Source organism: Varanus komodoensis, unplaced genomic scaffold (assembly GCF_004798865.1).
Source record: "Varanus komodoensis strain SLA01 unplaced genomic scaffold, ASM479886v1 scaffold34_3, whole genome shotgun sequence".
Lineage (NCBI taxonomy): Eukaryota > Metazoa > Chordata > Lepidosauria > Squamata > Varanidae > Varanus > Varanus komodoensis.
In genome coordinates, this window is record NW_025335855.1 from 315,643 (window position 1) to 341,341 (window position 25,699).

Below are 25,699 nucleotides of genomic sequence, written 5' to 3' on the forward strand. Positions count from 1 at the left end.
ACGACAGGTAAGGGCAAGCTGCCTGCTCTTATCCCCGGTAAAGTAAAAGAGGTGAAAGAGACGCAGTGGCTTGCCTCCACTTTCCGTTGCAATCAGTGAGTGAGCAAAGAGCACACTTTCATTTCAGTAGACTTTGGCTGAGAAATATCATAGTTACTGAGAATTTTAGAAGCACTTCATGTATTTGTAGAATGGTATAAGCCTTCAAGTTTTCAGTCTCTTGCAGTGTGATTTGTTTTCTCATAATGTGCCAGTTGCCCTGTATTTGCTGCTGAATCTTGCGGAGGACACTCGCACCGAACTAAAGATGAGAAACAAGAATATTGTCCACATGCTGGTGAAAGCTCTGGACCGAGATAACTTCGAGCTGCTGATACTGGTTGTATCATTTCTGAAGAAACTCAGTATCTTTATGGAAAACAAAAATGATATGGTAAATATTGTTGCACTCCACTGTTTGGTGGGAAGATAAACAACAAAAGAAAATAGAATTTCTTTCCTGATTCCAGTGCTGACTTTATCTGTATCTGCTTTGCATAGGGTAGCATCATCTTAACTAATGCAAAAGAGTCCCAAGAGCTGTCTTTGCCGTCGGTTGAAAAGAATCTTGAGTAGCAGGGCGCAAAAAGATCTCTGGCTGATTCTTAGAAAGCCACAGCCAGTTGCGGTTGCTCAAGAGTCCCCATTGCCGACCCCACGGACACCCCAGAAGGGACTTCGTTCTGTCCACAAAGTTCTCCCCTCCCAGCTGCTCCTACTCCTGCCTTTTTTCCTTAAAAGGGCTGGGAACCCCTGCCATAGATAATATTGGGACAGATGGATCAATGTTAGCTTTCACCTCTTCTCTCCTGATTATCGTGAGCTGATTTGAGTTTCACAAGTATTGCCTTTCCTAGCCTTAGTGTCAACTTCTGTATTGAATTCCATTATCAGGATATTTGCTAGTAGTCTAATCTTGAGAAGGTTTGTGCGGTTTGTGTGTGCGCGCGTGTGTGCATGCTTATGTATGTATGTATGTATGCATTTATATGCCACCCCTCTGCTTCTAATGGAGTCTTATGCACCTCCCATTTTGTTTAATTTAATTAATTAATTTATTTATTTGAAGTTTTTCGCATAAGCCTCGGGACGGTTTCCAATCATAATATATAAACAATAGTACATATAAAATATATTTATAAGAGATTTGATTCAAAATGCGCTAGAGGATCACCTAAAAAGTGTTCTCAGAGCTTCCTAAAATTAGGCAGGAAAGAATGCTCTGAAATGCATTGTTGCCAACTTTCATGCATTTGAGTAGAGGAAGTGCAGGAGAGTCGGAGTAATGCCCAGTGCTCTTAGCTGCATCACTTTGCACTGCATAATCCTGCTATATTTAAAATGCCTGATTCTCTATCAGATGCCCTTAAATTTAGTTCACATGTTGGGCATATGCCCTCCTACAGTTTTTGTTGTTTTCAGGAACTAGGGCGTAAGCTTCCTGATCCATTTTAGTTTTGCTTCTTAGTGGAAAGAAATAGATGTGCTTTTGCTCAAAACCAAACAAATACTGTGGGTTAGATCTAGATGTAGTCAAGATTAACTTACATCCCATTGAGTTCAGTGGGTCCAAAATGAGTGTGGCTACGTCTGGAATGGACTCAGTGTAAAGGATTGACACGTAGCAGAGAAATGTTACTGAGAAGATGAGAAACCCGATTCATCTGCCACTCATCATCAAATGTCCCCTTTGCTCTGTCCAGAAAAAACTGATACGTGGAAATGATACTGCTCATAAGTCTTTGGAATATAACTCCATAAGTCTTTGGAGTTATATTAACATTTAATTAAAAATCATGCCATTTAAAATGATTTGTAGTTGAACATGACCTTTGTTCATTTATCAAAATGAAGGGCAGTGTTCTATTGCCTAGAATGCATGCAGTGTCTCAGCGAGGATCACAGACTGGCAGATGGTTTCATCTCACCACTCTGCCCCTTTTTGGCCATCTATACAGTTATTTGCCCTTGAGTTGCATCCCAGAAGTGCTGCCCCATACTGTCACTAAAACAAATTACCTTCCACCTTTCCTGAATCATTGAACTGTGGCTGAAAAGTGCGTTTATTGCAGTAATCGTCAGCTAGAGGCTAATAATTAGGAATTGTTTCACACAGGTTGAAATGGATATTGTTGACAAACTAGTGAAAATGGTCCCGTGCGAACATGAAGACCTGCTGAACATCACTCTACGGCTTTTGCTGAACCTTTCCTTTGACACAGGCTTAAGAAATAAGATGGTACAAGTTGGGCTTCTTCCAAAACTCACTGCATTGTTGGGTAAGATTCATTCATTCATTCTAGTTCTGCATCTCTTTTCCTGCAAGGATCCCAAGGTGGCTTACAAAATCCTCCTCTGTTTTTATCCTTACAACCCCTCTGTGAGGTAGATTAGGGTGAGATCTCTTGACTGGCCCAGAATCAGCCAATAAGCTGCATGCTGCCCAAATGGGGCTTGTTAACAAGATCTCCTGAGGTGCATGCTAATCATTATGCTGCCCTGGTTCTCCTTGTGCTGTTATGGCTCCCTTTAACACTGCTGTTACGGCCAACACATAAGTGGTAACATTTCTTCAACACTTTATATTTGGTGTTGGTCTCTTAACTAACTTTTAAGTGAAGAAGATTCAAAATATCGTAGCAAGAGTGAAATTGGAGTTATCTCCAACGCTTGAGGTAGGAAGAAAAAGGGATTTAGGGCTGATCCTATGGATGTGCTGATAACTCTCAGAGAATTATGGGTATCCTACATAGGCTGTAGGAGCAGGGAGGTTGAGGTTTTCCCATGCTGCTCTTGCCGTGCAAAGGCCAATGGAATGTAAAGCTTTGAAGCAGGAGGGAAGGAAGGAAGGAGAACGGGAATGATGATTTCCCTCTCCCATTCATCTTCTTACATAATCTTCTGGCATGAAGACTTGTTGAGAGCCAGCTAAGCAGGTGAACAGACTGGAGCTGTTTACAGTAGTATTGGATTTCTGAACAAAATGATGACATTCATAGTACTTGAATAGTCACATTCTGTGGCTGATATGATCAAAGTATTAACAGTTACTTTAAATGACTGAAGGTCCTTTGGTACATTGTCACAGTCAGCACTCATTTTGTATTCTTCCGTAAGTGCAGAAGGCGAGCTCGCTGTGGGGAGGCCCCCAGCCCTGGGGCTGGTACGGCAGACTCCACTAAACTTCCTAAGGAGGCAAATATTGCCTGGGGAGGCAGGCATGGTAGAAGGAGCTTCATCTTCTTCTGACATCGGAAACCCCAAGCCTGGAGAGCCCTTTTCCCTCTTGCAGCCATTGTCTTCTCAGGCTTTGTAAAACTGGTGTGACCCGCTTTCTGAAACAAGGCAGGGTGGTGTTAGGACATTGGAAAAGAAATGGAGTGGCTTTAGGCCCACCTGAGAATAAGGGGGGTGACCTCTCCCACCCCTCCTCCACCCACAGAAGTGCTTAAAGCACCAGTTACGCTTTGGTATTCTAGCACTGCACTACCTGTTATTGAAATTACGGGATATCGATGTGTTGCATTTACACGGTGGAGAGGACCATGCATTTGAAAAGTCCAATGTAATAGAGAAAATCACCTTTTGCTGTACCTTTGAAAAATGACATATTCACAACACATGTCCCTCCCTTACTCATGCTGCAGACTTGCTCCATACGTAAAATGCTCTGTGAAAGTAGCTTGTAAAGCACAAGGTAATATGCTTGGTGGCTTGAATTACAGAAGGCATTGGTCATTTGCACCTGAACATTTTCTGATGCCCCTGAGAATGATCTAATTTAGAATGCTTATTTAACTTGGTTTAGTGGACGAAATGCTCAAGGCATGGGATACTTCTAATTTTCTTAACCAGTGCACCACAAATACTTGTGGAAGAAAATTAAATCACACGGATTTAAATGTCATGAGCAACCGCAGATGCAGCTTTGGTTGGATTCAAATAGGAGTGTAAGAAGAGGCTGGCTGGACCAAGCAGGAGGCATGCAGGACTGGGCTGTGTGCACTGGCATGCCACCTCCGAGGACGGAGGGAGCTCATAGCCAGCAAGGGTTAGTGGGCATTGAGGGCCTTCTCCTCCATGAACTTGCTCAGTCCCCTTTTAAAGCTGTCTTCGGGAAGTCAATTCCAGAGTTCAACTATGTGCTGTGTGAAGAAAGACTTACTTTGTCTGTCTTGAATCTTCCACCTGTCAGCTCTGCTTCTTGGGCATAGTTTGAAACGAGTTTTCTTCTAGTGCATCGTGATGTGTGCTGTTTGAGAGACACAGGCGGATACTGCCCAGTAGCGTGCATATGTTCGTAAGGAAATGCAGGGGATGTGTTATTTGAATGTAAGGAAAAAGCAAATCTACTGAAAACTGCCGACACTTTAATTCCCTTGCTGCAGTATTCTGGGAGTAGTAATCCAGCCACTGCATTCACTAATTTTAGCAACCCAAAGAGCCACAGGTAGGGTAGCTGGCAATTACTTTCCGAGAGAGTTCTGTCTTGGGGCACTGGGTCACATGCAGTTTTGGTGTCACTGTTTGTTCGCTCCTTTCACATGGACATGCAATTTACTGACTCAGGTGAGTCAAGAACCTTGAGACGTGCAGCTGTAGAGAAATCACCTGTGATTTGCCAGTGTACCTTGTACAAATGGCTGAGTTGATGAGCAGAACATCCACTAGTAAATTGTGTCTTTCTGCCTTTGGCTCATGGCATAAGCGGCTACTAGGCTGATCCGGTTTATCACCTTTTTAAAGCCCGTTCTATGTAAGAGCTGTGGCCTCAGTTTTTATTAAAGTTCTGCTATTTTATTAATGCTGCTTTCCAAGAAGCTTTAAGTCAACACTTTCTTTAGGACCTGGTTAGGCTTTTTGAAATGGATTTAATATGCAGTTTCACACATTTATTTGAGAAAGGAGCTTCTTACTGGCTGCAGCCATGTTTTTCTAATTTTAATAAGGCTAATTCCTCTTATAAAGAAACATACATTTTCCTACCTGATTAAGCGAGCAAACAATAGGGGTTAGATGTGGCAGATTGTAACAGAAAGCACATGTTCTGCCCTGAAAATGCAGCAAAGTCTTATCAAGATTGCTTGAAGTTATTCATGGCAGTAAAACATTATGCTTCCTCCTGCTTTCCCAATTAAATGGGGAAACCTTTATTCCTACAGCAGTTTTGCCAACAGCTGGTTCCAATATTTTCTGTGTGAACGTTGCCTAAGGTGTCCATTTCTTCCTAGCAGCAACAGGCTGAGTCATATTAAGAATAAAGGGACTGGTCTATTGGAAAAGAGATCTGTTTTGAAGGAGAGTTTTGTGCTGTTTGTACCATGCATGGAAAAAAAAGGTTGTGCCCCTCAAGTCCATTCTTGGGTGCCATCCACATAGGCCTGGAGTTGTCCAGATGGATGGTGCAGTGGCGGGAACGGTTGTGCTTGTGCAGTGCCCCCCCCCACTCCCCCAGTGCTGGATTATCTTAGTCAAGTGTGGGTGGGAGTTGGAAGGTGTAGCTCTGTCCAGGTGGCGTGAAAGCTTAGGCATTGGCTAAGATTTTCTGCCAAACATAAATGGCAGGTATCTAAAGTAATGCTAAAGTTTAGTGGAAGTGAATAATCAATATTGAGGAAGGGAGGGATAGGAAATGGAGGTTTCAAGAAGGTTTTATATTAAGCTTAATGCCAGCTTCCAAGAAAACCATTGATGCAATTAAGTGGCCAAGTCCTGATGCCGCAGCAAACCATGTTTTACTGTAAAACCCATTGAGTGGCCTTAGTGTTGAAATACAGTCAACCATGTAAATTGTATGCACAATACTGAATCATTAAGGGCATTTCTGCACTGTAGTTTACGTCACTCTTTGTCTGCGGTTTTTAGCTTCCAAAATATGCAGCTTGTTTCTGGCTCTTGACCCCTTTCTTACTGATGCATATTGGCTTTCTGCACATCTCCATGGAACTGAGCTGTGACTAGGAATGTGTGGGCAGGTGTCTTATGTCTTTAGATATTTATATTTATTAAAAAAGAGAAATGTGTGCTCTTGTATGCTATCGTTATGCTAAAACATCACAATGGCAACCAGTGGGCAGAACAGCCACGTATTCCTGTTACACTGTCAGATCCAGGCATACGCTACTGCTGCTCAGACGGAATGGCCGCCATTTTCGTGTGTGTGTTCAGCCTCGGAGGGAAGGGGAAGAGACAGTGTAGTAGGGAGATCACAGAGGGTGCCTACAATGCCCTTTCCTCTGGCCTGAAGTGCTCTGTCACGTCACGCATAGTAGTTGGCGTGGACGGAGGGTTGCTTGTCAGGCCTGTGTCTGGAAGCTCGAGGCTGTGGATTTCCGGGGAGAAATGTTAGCCATGTATTCACCCCGCTGTGAATGCTCTGGAGACAGACGGTTGGTGCGAAGTGCTCTTACTCCATCGTTTGTCACAGCAGAGTCTCTCCCCAGACCCTCCTGGGAAACTTGGAGGGTGTGATGTGTGAGGCTGGAGAGGCGTTGTCCAGTGCCCGGTCACATCTAAGTTGTGATCTTCCTGTATGCAGACTGTACTGGTGGCGGCATGGGAAAATAGGCACTAAGTTCCACATACCTTGTGCGCTGCTGTGGTGAGAACAGCCTAATATCAGGAGTTGATGTTCTAATAATTCCTAGCTAAATTGCTGCAGTGCATTGTTCTTTAGGCTGCCTTTGAAGATGGTTCAGAAACTGCACCCAGTGCAGAACTCAGTGGTTGGGTTGTTGACTCGGATTAGATAACGAGAACATGTAACTCCAGTCCTGTGTTACCCGAACTTGTCTATTTCCAGCCCCTACTCAGAGAGCTGGTTTTAAATTTTTAAAGCTCTACTGCTCTCTGGACCACAATCCCTCAAGGACCACTAATTCCCACTGGAACCCACAGAGTCCCTCAGGTCACCTTCACAGACTCTCCTCTGTGCACCCCTGAGGGAAATTTGGGCATGTATGCCATTACAGGAATGGGCTTTCCCTGTAAGAGCTCTAAGTGTATCGAGCGCTTTACAAACGGAGGTTTGTCAGGCGGCGGCACTGCCAGGTGAATCTCTCGCTTTCTTTGTCAGGGCCTCTGTTCCTCACACACATGGGTGCTGTGCCTGCGCAGGGCCTGTAGCCAGATGGCCGTGTGAAGAAGGACCGCTACAGGCGAGCAGCCTGCCTTTTTCAGGCATCTGGGTATTAGTGATCATTGAATTCCTGTGGGTTGCCCTTGCGATACCCACTCCAGGCTGTGAGCAAAGGTGGGGTGGGGGTGTATTCACACGTGCATGCCTTTCGTATTGTACTGGTTTTAGATTTTATTTTGTTATATTTTTACCTACATTGTTGTTCTGCTTATGGTTTATGTGGATTTTGAGTTTTTTATATTACACGTAGTATGGATTTCTATATTGTGTGTTTAAATCACTTTGAGTATTTTTTTGGTGGGAAACAATAGGTACATTCAGTAAACACTCATAACAACAGGGATAGTAATTGGCACGGAGGCACACACAGCAATGCACTACTGTGCACGCACACCCCCACACACAGATTGCTTCCCTTGAAATGCATGGAGAGGTAATTCCTTGATCCGTTGCAGGTTTTGCTGCCACCAGGGGTGTGATTGTGGTTTTGTGGAGTAAAGAGCAAAGCATAAGTGGACTGCCTTCCATTGCTGCCCCAATCCTGCCTGTGCCTCTGCCCTGTTTAATTATACCAGTGTAACTGGTAAATCTAGGCATATCCAGTGAGTTCTAACAACATATCTGCCATTGCGGCAGCGTATCTTACACTACCAACATATCCTGTTATCCCCTAGCTGGTGTAATTTGACTACAGGACTGCTTTGCCCATGTACAGAGTATTATTTGGGGGAAACAGAAGTGCCTTTGGGCTCATTAGGGCATGCATTTAATGCTTAGCCCTGGGGAGTAGACGAAGGTGATTGGGAGAGAAGTATAAGAATGCATTTACATTCTACATTTGCCTCGCCTCGCCTGAGGTTTCATATGACAAGGTGTAGCAGGGTACTATCTCTTTTTCAAACTGGCACTCCTTGAACTCTTCACAGGGTTCTCGTGTACTTGTATATGTTCTGACTTGTCCCAGTGCATATTCTCTAGGTCAGGTGCATCACACGGGTTCCAGTGAGTGGGGCAGAGAAGCAAGGAATTGGAAGATGTAAGGAGCTGGCAGGCTCCATTTTGTACTGTATTAGCTGTACAAGTGGTAGAACTGGTGTGCTGAATAGCAGAGTGAAGTAGTTCTGGTCTGTAAGTACTCTTAGATGGCTTGCTTAATGTTCAAAAGCTTAAAATAATTTTGAACTTTGGATCCATTGCATATGTAGTTGGAGCTTTTAATTTGTTGAAAGTTGTTGTGAAAACAGCCCTAGGGACATAATATTTTTCCACCCCAGCTGCTCTAGATGAACTGCAGCTGCAAATTTAAACAGAATTATTTCTATAAACCTCTGAGTATATTTTATAATGCCAGTAATTTCCACAGAAAAATCAGTTACTGCTGCTAATGATCTATTTGTTGAGCATTAACTGCCCTCAGCTGGGAATGACCAAGCATTCTGGAATGGCAGCATAAATGTGAAGGACAATTGAATAGAATTACTGAATAATGATTAATTAATGATAAAGATCTGTGGAAATAAATTTGAAGTACTTCTGACCACCCCATTTATTAGTCAGTGATCTCATCAGTGTTCAGAATTATTGCTATAATACATAATGTCCAGGCTGCTAGTTTCTAGATCTGTCCTTCAGTGCTCTGGCCAATCTACCATGAATCATTGCAATTATTATTTTTAAACTGCTTATCTCTGCAAGTCGTCATCGTTGTGCTTTTGCTCTGTCTTTGAAAAGCCTTGCGAAGGGGCTGCTTTGATGTTTGCATCTGAATCTGTGCCTTGCTTATGAAATACCACGGAATCTCACCGTCATCGTCGTCATCGTGGGTGTCAGTGCAAGTGCGCTGGTGGACGTGGTCCTTGCCTTCCTTTGTTGATCATCTTCATTCACTTGCCCACAGCCCAGCCTGGTCTGCAGAAGAACTGTGCTATCCAGCCTGCGGTGGCAGAGTTCATAGCCTGTGGATGTTGTTTGTTCAGCCCACCTCCCATCTGTCGCAGCTTTCTCCACCTGGCCAGATGGCTTGACTACAACACCCATCATCCCAACCAGTACTGCCTGGAGCTAATGGGAATTGTAGAACAAGATGCCTAGAGGCACTAAGGTTAGGACAGGTTGCCTGCAGTGTCTCCGTCCACTGACACAGCTGCTTAACAACCTAGATTACTACGAGTCTCAGCATCTCTTTCCTGTGCTTTCCTTATCATTTACAGTGGCTTCCTGGAAAATATAGCCTGTGTCTCGGTGGCAGAGAGTTTGTGCTTCCACACAAATGGGGGAATTGGAAAGGGATTCGGTGGAAGAAGTGATGGTGCAGTTCTGAGCGCTGGACCTGGTTGAAGAATTTGTAGAGGCTCTCCAGCCAGGCCCTGGCTAAATGCACTCAAGTGATTTGTTTAAAATGTTCTCTCAGATTTTGATTAAGTGAAGGATTAAATAAACTGCAGTGGAGATGCTGCTTACATAGTACTTCTTTGTGATGAAATGATAAGATTAATAAAGAGCTGACATCTTAACCTTTGGTTCTTGGCACTTGCCTATTATTTTGCCTATTCTGTACACTTTGGTCCAAAGGACGGCTTTAACAGCAAGGTGGTGATGTGGGCTTTTTAAAGGTTTATTTTGTACTTGGAGAGAAATAAGACCTATTATCAAGCGCTGATATTACACACCATTTGTAAAACAAGTCTGGACAGCTTAGGAGCACAGTGTTCTTCTTAGAATACTGAGAATCCTATTACTTGTTAAACAAAATATTTCTAGCTATTCTGGAGTAAGTTTTCAAATATGATGCAATTCTGCAAAAGAATCAGAAATAAGGAATATTTTCAAATACATGTATTTAGCTTGCTCAGATTTTCTTTTGATTGTGTTAAGTTTCTTGTGTTCAGATTACTTTTGTAGTTCTCCATCTCCATATTTTTTGAATTTCTGCTAAATTTAGGTTTTGGAGAGGTTGGACTAGCTTATTCTTTTTGGTCTGGACCATTCCAGCTTATTATTTTATTGGTACTTCAGTGTTTTATCACACTAAAATACCTTTTCAGTCCCATTATCTCAGTTGAAGAGATTCAGTAATTTATTTAATGTATCTCCTGCCATCCCCCAAAAGTGACTAACAATAAAAGCCAGATTAAAAACAAATATGAATTAAAACATAGCATAAAATGCCATTAAATATACAGCTCTAAAAGCAATAAAATCAACCAACCAATTAAAATTAACAAGCTAGCATACATGTCAAAGGCCTGCTTTGATTGTTTTTGAAAAACGTTGTTTGCTCACAGAACAACAGAAAGCAGCCTCCCAAGGCCTGGGAGCAACCTCCAGGACAGCCTGCTCTTGCGTCCTCACCAAACGTACTTTCGGTGGTGGCAGGACCAAGAGAAGAGCTTCCTCCAAAGATTTTAAAATGCGGGCAGGCTTTTCTGGGGAAAAGTGTTCTTTGGTGTAGAATACAGGTTGTATATAACAGTATTTTATGTGACCAGCTTTGCATAGGCAGTACTTTGACTTGTACCGGAAGCAGACTACTAGTCGTGAAGCTGTTGTCACAATGGAATCACATGCTTTCTGAAATGAGCTCTAGTCAATAAGTTGGCCACAGTTTTCTGGAGGAGCTGAAGATTCCAAATAGTTTTCAGAGACGTCCCCCTACCTCTTACCTTGTCCGAACAACAGTCATACTTAACCCTGATCATACCATGGCATCTCTGAGAACTGGTGTAGCTAGTGCAGTAGCCTTTGCTAAACAAAGACATCCCTGCTCATACAGGTTTATGAGTGAAACCTGGAGTACACTAAACTGTAAATCTGAGCCTTCAAGGGGAATCTAACCCCAGCTGGCAAAGACTGAATCCCAATTCCCTGATCCGTGTTCTTTTTTACTTTCCAGGAGCACCTCTGCCTTACTGGGATTAAGCCTCAATTTATTCACCCTCATCCAGCCTGTTACTGGCATGAGGCACTGATTTAGAGCTATTACAGCTTCTTTGGCTTTAGGTGGAAAACCAGGAGAAGGTTGGCTGTCATCAGCAGACTTGGTAGCACCAGGACCTAAAACCCCATCGCCCAGTCATTTCATGTATAGGATAAGGATGGGATGGGATAAGATGGGACATGTGGGATACCACTGGTTAACAGCCACCGTCCCATTGCATCACCTTTTGAATTTGTCCCTCAAAGAATTGACTGGAGCCACCAAGTATAATATCTCCAAGTCCCATCCCTGGCAGATGTCTCAGATTACTAGCATTATTAGTAGTACTAGTACTACTAATTCTTGTTATTGTTACTTTTATGTTCCATATTTCTCCCCAAAACAACTTACATGATGAACAGTATCAATGGTCGTTGATATCAAAGCAACATACTTAATTGCAGATTGTTTGTGTCAAATATATTTTTTACTAGATTTTTTAAAATTTAGAACTCAGTTCTTAAAATGCCCATTATAAAAGGAATGCATGGTTTATTGAATTGATGGAGTAGGAGTTGCTGATAATGGTGTAAGGAACTGGTAATCCACAGCACTATCCTCCTGCTTAGTGGGTGAGATGGCTTGTTTTTGACAAGAGTGCACCAAAATTCACCAAGTTATTTGTCACTAGAACAAAAAGAATTGAGATCTTAAAAATTCAAATGTGGGAGAAAGTCAAACAGATCATTGTCCTTGCAATAGTGAGCTTTAAATAGAATCGGTGAGAATGCAACCCTATGAGTTTGTGCATCTCTCTTCCCCTCTTCTTCCACTGGAACACCCCTGTTTTGACCTCTGCAAGGTTACCTGAGGCCGCTTTTGTGACTTCAGAAGGCAGGGGCCACCGTTCCTTCCAACGTGGGTGCAAGGGACTTGGAGTGTTGGGTGGTGTTGAAAAGAAAGGAAAGGAAGGAGGTGGAGAAGGGCTGTGGGATGCATCAGGTCCTGGAGTTCCCCTCCCAAAGTTATAGCGCTGCGTGGTTCTTTAGGAAGGACAATCTAAAGATTTCTGTGGTCCTGGGGTGCAGTCCAGTAAACATAGTATTCTTCCCTAAATCTAGTTAAATGCAAAATAATTTCAGTCTAAATGTAGATTATTTATATGGATTATAATTCTGTATTCTCTTTTTGTTTTTTTTTCTAGGAAATGAAAATTATAAACAAGTAGCCATGTGTATTCTCTATCACATAAGCATGGATGATCGCTTTAAATCGATGTTTGCATACACGGACTGCATACCTCAGGTAGGTCTGCTTCTTTTCACATGACAGTTTCCTTCATGCTACTCCCAGCTTCATTTGCCTTGCAGTAGAGTTCAGAAGGGGACAGTTCAGATGCCAGTGTCCTTACTTCTATCCTGGTAATGCTCTTTCAATTATTATTGTTATATCCGGGTACCTCCCATTTTTCTTAGATTAATGAGTGATTTGTTTCTGTTTCCAGTGGCAGGCAAGTGCTGCCTGAATATTTTATAGGAGTAACAGCATTGTTTCATTGATAGCCATGGTATCTAGATATTTTAAATCCATTTAAAAACTGCTGCTTCAGAAAAATCTCGGCAGCTGTTTTGAATGTATTTATTTTCCTGCTCGGATTCTCAGGATTGTTCTGTTGTGTTCATGCTATTTTTATAGTATGCTCAGTTTAGGTAATACTTTAATTTTTGACTGTGGAGCATTCAAACCTGTTACTTTGTTGCTTATTGAGTACTTTGCCCAGTAAAATGCTTATTTTATTTTATTTATTTTCTAGACCAGTTCTTGGTATACAATCAATATATAGGACTGAATTATGTAGTGCCAGCACCAGCTAACATAAAGCACACTTAGGTCCCCCTCATTACAAAGGAAAGGCATTGAACCACATGCTTAATTACTAACTGGAGTTGGTGAAGTAAGTGTGAGGCACGTGTAAGTGTGGCTGGATCGGGCCGGTGGGCTTGGTCCCGCCCTTGTCCTGCTACAGGACGGCCCGTCCACATGCACGGAACTCAACTTGCTCCATTTCATGGGGTCTGCTCTCACCAGGACGAACGTGGGGAACAACCCACAGACCCAGCTGGTATGATCACCAGTATTGGCTGGTATTGTAACTTAATATGATTTTAAAATAGGCAAGTAAGGGCAGATATGATTCATAAGAAATGAACATGTTGAGTACAATCTTATGCATGTTTCAGAGGTAAGTCTCACTGAGTTCAATGGGATTTCCCTCCCTCCAGTATGTGCACACAGGATTGGGGCCAGACCATCTTAACAGTGAAACTCTAGTGAATGAATTAAACATTAGACATTCTCTTCAACGCGGGAACATAAGCTGGAGAGCCATCTTTAATTTGCATCCTTTTAGCATCAAATCCATAAGCAAGGCAGGTGACAAACCTGCTTTTTAAATAGTGGACTTATCATTAGTGATTTATATATCATTTGGAACATAATATCATTAGTTCCATTACTGCATATACAAAACAATATATTAGATTTCAACAGAAAAAGATGAAACTAGACAATACACATTCAACAAATCATAAAGCAGTAAATTTTGATTGTTCCCGGTACTATGGATGGTTGTATTGAACCCTGCATCTTCAGGTTACCATATATTTTAGCAACACTCTTTTTCACAACAAGCTTGCTCCCCAGCTAAACGGCAAAGAATTCTGTAGCATTTTAAATACTCAGCAAGTGATTGTGGTACAAGCTTTGAAGAATTATCATGAATTTGGGCATGCATAAGGCAGAGTGGGAAGGAGGTGTCATAAATAGGTTAAAAAGACATGACATGCAGGTAGTTCTGATAGTGACGATCACATTATTAATAATGGCCATTTTCGCTTACAAAAGAGCTGTTGATAACATAAATGCCCTGGCATGAGGTAAGCCAATTAATAAATGGAGTGTGATTAAAGGAGGAAAAACGTATCTGAGCCTTGACTTGAACCTTGTTGCATTGCATAACTCAGCACTTTCTCACTGTACTCTCCCTTTGAAGCTTCTCTGGCCCATGATAGCTGCCTTTAAGTCAGTGGCAGCGTGTCGTGGGAGGCTGAAGCGTCCTTCCACGGGCCCTTGAAGATTGCCCTTTCTGGTGTCAGATATGTCTGTTTATTCTTTTCCGCTGAGGCTGCCCTGTTTGTCCTGCAAAGCAGAAACCATTTCTGGAAATTGATGGCATACATCACATTGGAAGACAGGAGGCCTCTGATGTCGTGGACGATATAATTCAGTTCCGTAACAGGATTGCCCCACTAGATATGGAGACGGAGTTGGCATCTAGAGTTACTGCACATTCTGATTCCTGTATCCGTATCTTTGTTACATGATCTGATGTTAGCAAGTAGCTGTTTTAATTCAGACTTGTTTTGACTCCCATACCTAAGCTGCTGTTACTGTGATGATGCTGATGGGCAGCCCAGGACATTATTCTGCCTGGAGCAAAGCATAAGATGCCCCCCGCCCCCCACCCCAACAGACTGCAGTTCCGTGGACTGAAAGCTGAATCTTACTTCAACACTTTTTAATTGGAAAAAACACTGCTTGCCATGCTATCATTAAAAAGCCTGCCGTTATGAGAATTTTCATCTTGCCGTTCAGAAATTAAATTCTGAATCCTTCGGTTGTAATAAATCTACAGATTATACATAAATGCCCTGTGAACTGTAGAGCACTCACCTTTGTGAGCTAGAAGCTCCTGTGGGGTTTCAGCATGCAACCCACGTGTGCTTAGGGTTGACTGGCATGGACTGTTTGGTGGCGAAGAGGAATGCAATATTGCTGGAAAACATTCTTGCCTTGCTTGAGTTAATGGGTGCTGTTTAGTAAGAGTTAAAAGTAATTATTAACAGTCCATTCTTGTTTAGACCCCAGCCGTGCATGCTTTATTTAAATAGGTGCAAATGCCTTCCAGATGGTTATAAAAGCATTTATAGGTAATAGTTTAGCCAATCAAAGGGCATGATTGGGCAGTGATGTCATAGTGATATTCAATATTCTTCCACACAGCAGTAGACAAACTTCTCTGGAGTTGACTTATCCACATGTTTTCTGCCACAGTTGTCTGTTTGGCTCCTCTTTGATCTACAGGTCTCTTTTCAGCTTAGTGCTGGTAAGCGTCCTCTCTTGACAGCCCGCTTTGCTTTTGTCCACCATTATCTGCTGAAGCTCAGAAACCAGAGCGTTACTTCAAACATGAGAGTTAAGGAGTAGCCACTCAGAAGAGATTCTTTCGGCATGCAGTTCTGGCATAATCATTCAAAGATGTTTGAGCTGGGGATTGGGAGAGGGCTGGACTGAGGTGTATGGAAAGAAAACTGTGGGGGTTGGCCTCTGGTCAGTGGTAAATAAGTGAAGTCAGGTGCCAGAGAGTCTAGACACAGTGATTTTAGGCCTGGGCTGTGGTATCTGATACTCAATATGGGACTTGCCTGATTGAAAACTACTGCCTCTTCATTGTACGTGCAGCAGCTCTTTTACTGCTTTCCTGCTAAATGAGGAAAAGATGACAATGGGCATAGTAAAAGCAGAACAAATTTAATTTTAATATTTCCTATTTGGTAGCAATTACGCTCCCCTTTGAAGTGGCACGGGTAGCGATCAAATTAAATGAAGACATAGTAGGAAACGCAGAGCTCATACCAAAGGATTATTCTAAAAACTTGAGCTAGTTTAGGTAAAACTGCAGGACTTTTCCCACTTCTAGCAGGAATGCAGCGAAGTACTGGTAATGTACTTTGGCTTCCTTTAATTTTCCTCTTAATGAAGAGAGAATAGTTAGATTTTTAGATGTGCAAAGATAAGATCTTTAAAATGGTGGTCATGAGACATACAGCAAGCCCATTCAGCTCGGCACCTCAGTTTCCTGGCTGGTGCCAAAGGCCAGAGCGTGCCTCCTTTGGGTCTGCAGCCCCAGAGCAACTGGCCACTGGAGCTGAGTGCTCCTTCTGGCACGGTGGGGGAAAGGCAGCTCCGCAGCTGCCCCCTCTGCCCCCAGCGGTCTTTGCCATTGCGCTTTTCCTGGGAGACAAATTGTGCATCCTCTTTTGGTCCATGCTTGCTCCGAAAGCAGCATGAGGACTGACAGAAAGAAATGCTTTGGACTGCATGCGCTTAAACTATGGAAATGGTTTCTGGCTCTAGAGGGGGATGAAATGAATGAATTCGTGGAGGGAACGGCTATCGGTAGCCACTAATTATACTGGCTACATGCTGCTGTGAATGTCAGTTACTGGGGAATAGCAGCGCAGCAGGGCAGTTGCCCGCACACGCTCACAGAGGGCATGCCACGGCCTTGGCACTGCGCGCTCCAGGAGGTTCCTGCGCCACCGCCAGGACCACCCCAGCTTCACGGGCAACATACCCAGCACCCCTGGCCATCCTCCCGCTGCGGTTGTCATCACCAGCCTGGGGCCCATTGACATCCAGGCCACAGTCCCTCTCCTTGGATTCTGGTGCCTGCAGCTTGGACCCAGCGTCCTGCTCACCCTTGGCGCTGTCGGAACCATCTCTCAGCCATTGGAGGACTCAGACTGGCTTCCCAGCGTGGCGCAGGGTCGCGTTGTCCGATGCAGTAGGCCCTCCTGTTCCTCAATTCCCTTTCCCAGTGAGGTCTCGGGATGGCTTCCACCCACGGCTAGGTGACAGCAGTCCTCTCTCTCCACTCCCTGATCCAGGGGCACGCGGTGTTCTCCCACCTCCTCACTCTCCAGTTCCCCTGTAGTCTCTTCACCCCACCAGTCTGACCCCCCACACCAGCTTGGAGCCTCTAGTAATCTTTCGCCATTTCTAGGAAGCTGCCTTGCATTGGCTCAGATTCTCAGTCCATCTTGGCCTGTGCGGTCAGCACTGACTAGCAGTGGCTTGTCAGGGTTTCAGGCAGGAGTTTTGCTGGTGACTGAACCTGGGCCTCACCCCTTTCTCAGAGACTCCTTATAAAAAGGCTTCCCTTTCTAAAGAGAGGTTTGGGTCTCTCCACAGTCTCCTCCCCCACCTCCAACTGAGGACTGAAAATGAAGGGGAGGGTTGGCCATGCTTCCCCCATACTGATTGCAGTGCGAAAGGTCTCTCCTTTCCCTTACAATAGGAGAAAACTTGAGTCTAGGCCAGGGTGGGGTAGAATAGCTATCAGGGCTCAGCCAAGGTAGCAAAACCCAATACCATAAGGGTGGAGAATGAGGCTAAACTATGGGTTATATTTGAGTATGCTTATGCAGACTTACATCTCTTTTATCTGTCTGGGTTGCCCCCTCCTTACACATTTTCCTAGCGTTAGTGAGGAGCACTACTAGAATGGAACGGCAGAGATAAAAGAAATTTTGCATCACACAGCCACTGTCTTGGGCACAGCACTTCCTGGTTCCCTTTGATACCACTTTTTTGGATCCATTGCTGTGATCCTTACATTTCAGGCTGTGGGGCGGTGGCAGAAAGGGCACAGCTTATGATTTAGTCTAGCGCTGCTGTCTCGAACCCTGCAGTGTTTTAAGAAAATGCAAGTATGTGTGCATGTGCTTGTGAAGATGGTTACAGCCCTGGTGCCAAGGAAGGGGGGTGACGCTTGGCTTCTAAGGGGCACTTTTTAATCAAAATTCCAGTAGCTGCTTTCCCATGCACAGGAGAAACACAGGGCGATGCTCATGGATGGGAGAGTGCTGTGGAGTGGGCAGGAACATGCACTGTTAATGTGGGCAGTGTTACAAATGCCTAATACAGAAGAACCAACATGTGCAGTACATAAGGAGTTTCAGTGCAGAAAATTATAAGAACTTGAGGAAGAGTTATCCTCTGCTGGCCATTTTACAAGATTGTACAAGGCCCAGAGAGAGGATGCTTGAGCACTGGGAGGTCTCATCTTTGTGTTCTGGTTCATGTTCCTTCACAATATAAAACAAATGTACTGTTGTTAGTTTCTCCTGTGTTCCTATTAACATTGTATAATGTATATGTAATAAACATGTGGTGTTTACATAAAAATTTGAGAAGGAGCCTTCTATCGTAGGTTATACTTGTGGGATTTGGTAATTTATATGGCCTCCTATGCATCCTGTATTTTATTTACACTTTGCTTCATCATTAATTCACTACCTTCTGGTCCTTGCCCAAAAGTTGTTCAAGAACATAATCTTGAAGTGCTGCTGGTCTACGACTTAAACTTGTAATTTATTTGTGGCTAAGACTGTTTACCAAGGTCTGCCACCATAACTGAGCAAAGCTTGGGGCAGACATGTTGAGATAACAGTGCTGTAGATGTGTGGGTTCCATGTAAGTGGTCATGGGGGGCCTGTGGGCTCTCTGAGTCAAGCGCCCTGAGTGTCATCTTGCTTTCCACTCCACCTCCCTGAGAATCCGTGGCATTGCACAGGTGTGTGAGCAAGGTGTGGTAAGGTAGGGAAGGAGCACTCTGCAGGGCTTTAAATGCTGCTCTTTTCTGTCGTTGGTGCTGACCCCCAGGAGCAGCAGCCCCCAGTTGACTTTTTTACAGGACAACAGTCCTTCACCAGAAAACCGTGCCAGATCCCTTTTAAAGAAATGCGCTTTTGTGCTGTTGCTCTTAAAAGTTCTGACGGCTTCTCATCCGTGTTCTGCTAGTTAATGAAGATGCTGTTTGAGTGTGCTGACGAACGTGTTGACTTGGAGCTCATTTCCTTCTGCATTAACCTAGCTGCTAACAAGAGGAACGTGCAACTCGTTTGTGAAGGTGAGGATCGAGCCGCAAGCTTGAGGCTACTGCCTAGTGTAAAGTAATGGCTTTCTGGAGGAGAGTAGGATTTGGGTGTGCAAACAGCGCTGTGAGCCAAACTGCATTAACCGTTTTCTCTGGTCAAGCTGAAATTGGATGGCAGTTCGGTCCATGTGACATGGCAGGCGTTACCCAGTTGTGGTGATTCACCGTGATGAGTTGCCATGGTTGAGGGCCGCAGCAAGATGCAATGCTCTGGTTCCGGGTTCCTCCCTACCCTGATTGCTTGTTGCACTGTCCAAATCCAGACGTCACAGCCCTTTGGAGAGTGAACTATGGAATAGCTGAGAGGCCATTGTATACATTGCGTTACGCATTCAGAATCTTAATGCCTGAGAAGAGCCAGACACTTCATCTCCCTGACACCTAACAATGTGAAAATAATGTCATTGTCATGAATTTCCTTCATATACCCATGCTCCTTTAGGGAAAAAAGACTATTGTTTAACTTAGCAAAATGATGCTTTCATGTATTTATTTTTATTAAGCATTCTTGTATACCACTTGATCTAACAAAATCTGTAAGCAGTTTACATGTCAAAAGTATTAAAGTCATTATTAAAATACTAAGATAAACAATTATATCTCCAAAACGGTAGCTAAGTAATAAAAGATAATGGGGCTTAAAGCTACCGGACTGTGGTTCCTGGAAGAGTACCCCAAGGACAAAGGATTTTTCATATTCTGCCTTTAAGAACGGCCACAACTTTGGGCAGACAAGTTCAGATCCATCTGCGGAAGGAATGGCCCTGCCTGTCCCACGTGGAGGCGCCTTCCAATGAGCAGTAACTTGTTAGGCTGTACCTTAAATTAGTTAGAATTATCATGAAAATTACAAAATAGCACACACTCAGTTTTACTTCTATGGCTTATTTTCCTGAGTAATACAATCTTTTATGTGTGGGTTATGTTGTAATGTTGTCATTCTGCAGGAGTGCGTTGCTCTAGTGAAAACAGGTGGTTGTCCGTTTGTTTGTTCATTTGTTTTAAAGTCCCAGCTTCCTTGGAAGAATTTTTGAATTGTTTCTGCTGAATTATTTAACTCTTTCTGTGGTGTTCAGGCTAAAACAACCTTCTGTAGAAGGTGTGCTTTGTGGTGGTGTTTGAGTGTTAATAAATAATGGAGTAACTACATGCTTGATGGTTGGAACTCCAGAAGGCTGGGGTAGCACACCTTCCCTTTTTCAGAAACCATGGCGGGCTTTCCTCAGCGGGATGTGTTCTTCTCTTTACTTGCTTCTTCTATATTTAATAAAACGTTCCACCTGTTTACGTCCAATGGAAATTAGGCTTTCTGCTTTATAGTTCCTCAATTCCACTGAATCCTTAAAAAAGTGATTTTATTGGCTATTTATAGCTGATGCTGACCAAGCACCAATCATTAACTTATTCATATTATAAATGGTTTGGATTCCCTCTTTGTGAATGTGCATCAAATAACTGGTTCATACATTTCTCCTGTTTTGTTTTATGATGTTATTTTTTTTCAGGAAATGGACTGAAAATGCTAATGAAGAGAGCGCTGAAATTCAAGGATCCATTACTGATGAAGATGATAAGGAATATCTCTCAGCACGATGGACCAACCAAAACTTTGTTTATCGTAAGCATCTGTGCCTTCCCAGTGTCCCTCAACCTCGTGCTGCAGCAAGGGCTAGTTCTAGGCTATTGAAATGATACATCAATCCAATTTGGATGTAATGGCAACATTCGGCAGCACTCTGTAGATTGATTAATCACACTGCAGTGCAAGCTGCTTCTAGTTTCCAGCAGCACCCTAAAAATGCATTATGTGTAGGTTGACTCTGCAGAACATCCAGGTGTTTTTGTGCGAGCCGTGTGGCAAACGCCTCCATGTTAGAGTTCCATGTGGCTGTTCAGTCAGGCACTTTGCACCCTTAATCCCATGCACTTTTCCAGGTCACAACTGTTGCGTGTCTGAAGTTAAGGTGACATCTGTTGATAAGATTTGTCCTGTTGAGATGGGTCTTTAGTTTTAAAAAGCTGTGGATGCTTGAAAACACCCGAACTGTGTGCAGAGATGTCTTTGGTTCAGTTTCCAGCTCTGCCATGAAAATACTAGTTGGTCATAGGCAAGCCATTTGCTTTCAGACTCATCATCCCCACAGCCTTAAGAGTCACCCCTGGCAGTAAGAAATTCTCGTAGGCTCAGCATCCCTAAAGGCATCCTGGAAGACCAAAGCTCTTGTCAAGGAGAAAAGATCCTGGCATTGAAAAATTGCGTAACTGGAAAGAATGCTGCAAGTCACTAAGGTTTACATTCGGGTTATGACTGAGTAAGGCAGAAGAGTGGAGTGGGCGGGGACGGTGTCCATAGAGTTGCTCTGATGCATCTCCCCCACTGCTTTGTCCTTTATAAGCATGTCTTATATTTGCTAAATGAGTTTCTTGCTTGCTTGTTTAGGATTATGTTGGCGATCTAGCTGCCCAGATCTCCAATGACGAAGAAGAGGAATTTGTGATAGAATGCTTAGGAACACTGGCCAATTTGACTTTGCCTGATTTGGATTGGGAACTTGTGCTGAAAGAGTACAAAATGGTACCATATTTCAAAGATAAATTAAAGCCAGGTCTGTGTTATGAATAACAGGTCTTTATATTGATGGATATAGATATATAGCTATAACTACAGAATAGATATGTATGTATGTATATATTTCTGTCTCTGTCTTTGACACATATAAGTTACTGTGTTGCATGTGGTGGGTATACTAACTGGCTTTTTTCCTTTTGAAGTTTTAGTTAGCAATTAAAAATAATGGTAATAAACATTATAGTTAACTTTTAAAGGTGATATTTTACTAAATTCCTAGTTGGGCTAGCTACTGCTTTTCCTACTTAAACCCTAAGTTTTGCTAGCACATTAAAATATGCTGTCAGAGTCTTCCAGCAAGAGTGTTTGTATTCCAGCAGGATTTGGCAGTGTAGTTTCTCTGTTAAATTTATCAGGTTCTGCAGAAGATGACCTGGTCTTGGAAGTGGTGATAATGATTGGAACCGTATCCATGGATGACTCCTGTGCAGCACTGCTAGCTAAATCTGGGATTATTCCAGCACTTATTGAACTGTTAAATGGTATGTATCCCACAATATTGTGGGAAATACACAGTGCCCACTTGCAGAAGTTTGTAAGCAGGAAGCATTAAAATGAAGCCTGCATTCTGAACGTGTACCTATTACACATTACATTTATTTATTTTCTCATGATTCTCATTTAGCAGTGTGCTCAATCAAGCTTTGAGAAATTTGGTCCCCCACAAAAACACACCCAAAAAACAAACAAACAAACAAATCCACCCTGTGTAAAAATTAGTGTTACTACAAAGAGCAACAAAATACAATAATATTTTCAATGGGAGGTTGAATAACAGGAGAGACTAGGGGTGAGTAGTCAGGAGACTGACGCTTGAATTGCAAACTCTTCCTGCTGCCTTGCTCAGACGGGCCATCCACGCTGGGTCCAGTTTCTTTCGAAATGAACTAAGCAGAGTTTGTATCCTGGCTCATTCACGCCTTCTGCAGTCTCTTGCTACTGCTCAAGCCAACTAAGTGTCACTCTGCTGGAGTGGCTAACAAGACCCAAGCTGCTGCTTTTCAGTCCAGAGACGTTCCCAGGGACTCCCTTTGGCTGACAAATGATACCATTTACAGATAGAAATCGTAGCACTTGCATTCAAACCCTACAATATTTGGCCGCAAATGCTGCCCCTTATTATTACATTTCTAAAATTTATATCCCACCAACAACAAGGGCTATAACATGGTGCATTTTCTTCTCCGCATCTGCTGTATGTGTAAACCAGTTTAAATCTTTCTCCCTGAGAGCAAGTAACTATGGACGTGGGGGTTGTAGCTGTCCTGTGAGATGCAGGATAAGGAACCCTTAACAGTCTTTCAGGACAGCACCGTTTCCGCCTTCAGTAAAATGCAGGGCATTAAAGTATCCCAGTTTAAAATTGGTATGTTGCCGTCCATACGTTCACCTGGCTTACCCTAATCCGGGGAACTGAATGGATCTCCTTCTCGGTTTAAGTGTTTCTACTCGGGACTTTAAACTTTAACAGCAGCAATTCATTTTCTTCTGTTTAGCTCAACAGGAAGATGATGAGTTTGTCTGCCAGATCATTTATGTGTTTTACCAGATGGTCTTTCACCAAGCCACTAGAGATGTCATCATCAAGGAGACTCGTATCCTTTTCTGAAGAAAACATTCTTTGCAAACAGGGCTTTTAGTTGTTCTTCCAAGTATTAAATGTTGTTCCAAGGAAGAATAATTATGGGTTGATGGTGGATCACGCATGGGATCATTTAAAATAATTTCAAGAAGTAGCTGAATGTTTCCTAGCCTTATGCAAGAATCCTCACATGCTGTTGCCATACCTTGCATTTGCCCTTGAGATTAGTAGTGATGTAGCACCATAGGAATGTAGGAAGCTGCCTTTATACTGAGCCCATCTAGTGTTGCTGACGCTGACTGGTGTGGAACTCCAAGGGTTCGGACAGGAGCTTTCCAGACCATGGCTGGAGACAGCAAGTGCCGAGACTGAGATACCTGAGACTTTCTGTCTCCATCCCATTGGGTCATGACCCTCTCAGTCCAAAGCAGCTGTTGGCTGCAGCTTAATGTGGAGCTAATGGCAAGTGGATTCATGGCTTCCACTGAGAGCATCCCTGAAGCATCCCTGGGTGGCCGTGTGAGTACACAAGGTGTCCTTCCTCCTCTCCCATACCAACATAGACCGTCTCCCCCACAATTAGACAAGCACCACAAACGGAACGCAAGCTCCTGTGCATGAGACTGCATAGGGTTCTGAGACTGCCACGATCGCCTGAGCCAGCGCTTTAAGGGGCATGCATGGATACCTTGGTGGATAAACAGAGTGACTAATAAAAAGATAAATCATGTGAAGAGTATTTAATATACATGCTTTGGCTTCTGTCCCCATCAGTAACTCTGAGTGGTTGGATTTGAGGAATATGGGCTCAAGCCCATGGCAGGTTTGCTTTTTTGGCTTATTCCCTGCCTTTCAGTTAAAAAGGCGGATAGAAGGAGAGAATTCTGATGGAGGATCTGATTGTGAGACATTTTTGGTTTTTAAAGGACCACATTTGCATATTTTACTCCAAGTTAGTATGCAGTCTCTTGCGTCTGCAAAATGACGCCCAAGTTACTATCCAGGCTTGTACTGCTTTGTTAAAACCCTCTTGCACCTGCCTCTCCTGGAAGAATCCATATTGGGCACTTTCAGGAAATGGTACTTTCCTGAGGCTCCTTGGAAGGATCGCATGGGCTTTCACCTCTGGACCACCGAATTGTAGAGTTTGTGGGCTGATCTAAATATTTTTATCTTGCTCTGTAAGTCAGATTGGCTACAAAGATAAATAATAAGATACCCTTTCCTTTGAGCTTATGCTCAAAAAGTCACAGCACAAAGTTGGACTTCCTGTAGAATCCTCCCTGGTATGTTTTTTTATCGCAAATTGGGCAGGCCAGCATTTGTGGACATCTAGAATTGCTTTCCATCCTTAACCTTGTCTTCCTAGAGGCTCCAGCATATCTTATAGATCTGATGCATGATAAAAATGCTGAGATCCGTAAAGTCTGTGATAATACATTGGATATAATAGCAGTAAGTTACTCCTGTTTGTTTATTTGCTGTCTGTTGTAAGAGCATGAATGAAAATGGGAAACTCTTACTCTGGCAAATGAAAATATATGTGCTGTTATGTTATATATGTCTGCTAGGTTGCAAAGTTCTTTCAGTAAAATTAGCCATTGCTGCTGCTGCTCTTTCAAATCACATGCTGGAAGTACAGGATAAGTGGGATTCCTTATCCTGTAAGTTGTCCGTTGCATCTTTGCTATCTTATGCATTTTTAAGAATTGCGTGGTTATTTATTTCTTTTCTATATTTATTTTATTTCCATTTTACTGTATAAAATACAGTACATAAAATGCTTAAAAAGGCAAAGATTAATTCAAAGTAGCATTAAAATACAATAAAATGCAATGCAGATGCGATAACGATCCCCCAAGCCAGCAACATTCTCTTCTCTGGATTAACTCTGTGTTCATCTCTAACCCGTCTTAGCTGATCTAAGCCACTGATTCAGAACCTTCACTCTCTTCCCAGAGCCATCAGCACGTTAACATTGTGTCAGCCCCATTCTCCAGGTTATTTCCGGGACGTTTTTATGTAGATGCGTTTTTATTATCTTTTGTGAAAAAAGAAAAAAAATGTTAAGTTCAACAAGAGCAGATAAAATATGCATTGATAGCCATTTGGTCCTCAGTAAACCAGTCATTCAAATGTTGTGAGCATAGCTGTATCCTCCATCTATTTTGTTTCTCTTTCCGTTGTTACAATAGCAGTTCTTTGGGTGTCAAAGGGGCATGGGGGTTCCATTCGCATCGACTGTGCACTGAGTTCTAGAAACCGGGTAGATAATATGAGAGGAAATGCACATCGTGGCGGAGGGAGCCCTGAGAGCTGCAGACAAGTAAGGCTGCCGCTTGGGTGCCGTCGGGAGAAGCTCCTCCGTGGCTTTGCTGGCCCTCAAGATGGCCAGTTACCAGGCAACTTCTCCAGGTATCACTTCCTCCCATGGAAGAAGATGGTGCCTCACTCAGTGACCTCTCCTGTGCAAGGAGAGACCTGGCCAGCAAGGTCCAGTCTGAAACTGAAGCGGTCCTGCTGTGATACTGCAATAACACGAGCATGCATTTCCAAAGCAGATCGCAGTTTCATGGGGATGGACACCACACTGGAAGTACAGCTGAGGTTTTTCT

At 43.2% G+C, this 25,699-nt stretch overlaps 1 protein-coding gene across 1 annotated transcript in view; it reads left to right on the top strand.

Moving 5' to 3' along the window:
• KIFAP3 (kinesin associated protein 3) overlaps nucleotides 1-25,699 on the top strand; it is a 66,833-nt gene that overhangs the window by 10,529 nt on the left and 30,605 nt on the right. Inside the window, exons 9-17 of the mRNA XM_044439405.1 lie at nucleotides 255-433; nucleotides 2,156-2,318; nucleotides 12,298-12,398; nucleotides 18,738-18,846; nucleotides 20,379-20,491; nucleotides 21,314-21,479; nucleotides 21,859-21,984; nucleotides 22,999-23,097; nucleotides 24,454-24,539. Coding sequence (XP_044295340.1) covers nucleotides 255-433; nucleotides 2,156-2,318; nucleotides 12,298-12,398; nucleotides 18,738-18,846; nucleotides 20,379-20,491; nucleotides 21,314-21,479; nucleotides 21,859-21,984; nucleotides 22,999-23,097; nucleotides 24,454-24,539 — 1,142 coding nt within the window. The remainder of the gene's footprint in view (nucleotides 1-254; nucleotides 434-2,155; nucleotides 2,319-12,297; nucleotides 12,399-18,737; nucleotides 18,847-20,378; nucleotides 20,492-21,313; nucleotides 21,480-21,858; nucleotides 21,985-22,998; nucleotides 23,098-24,453; nucleotides 24,540-25,699) is intronic.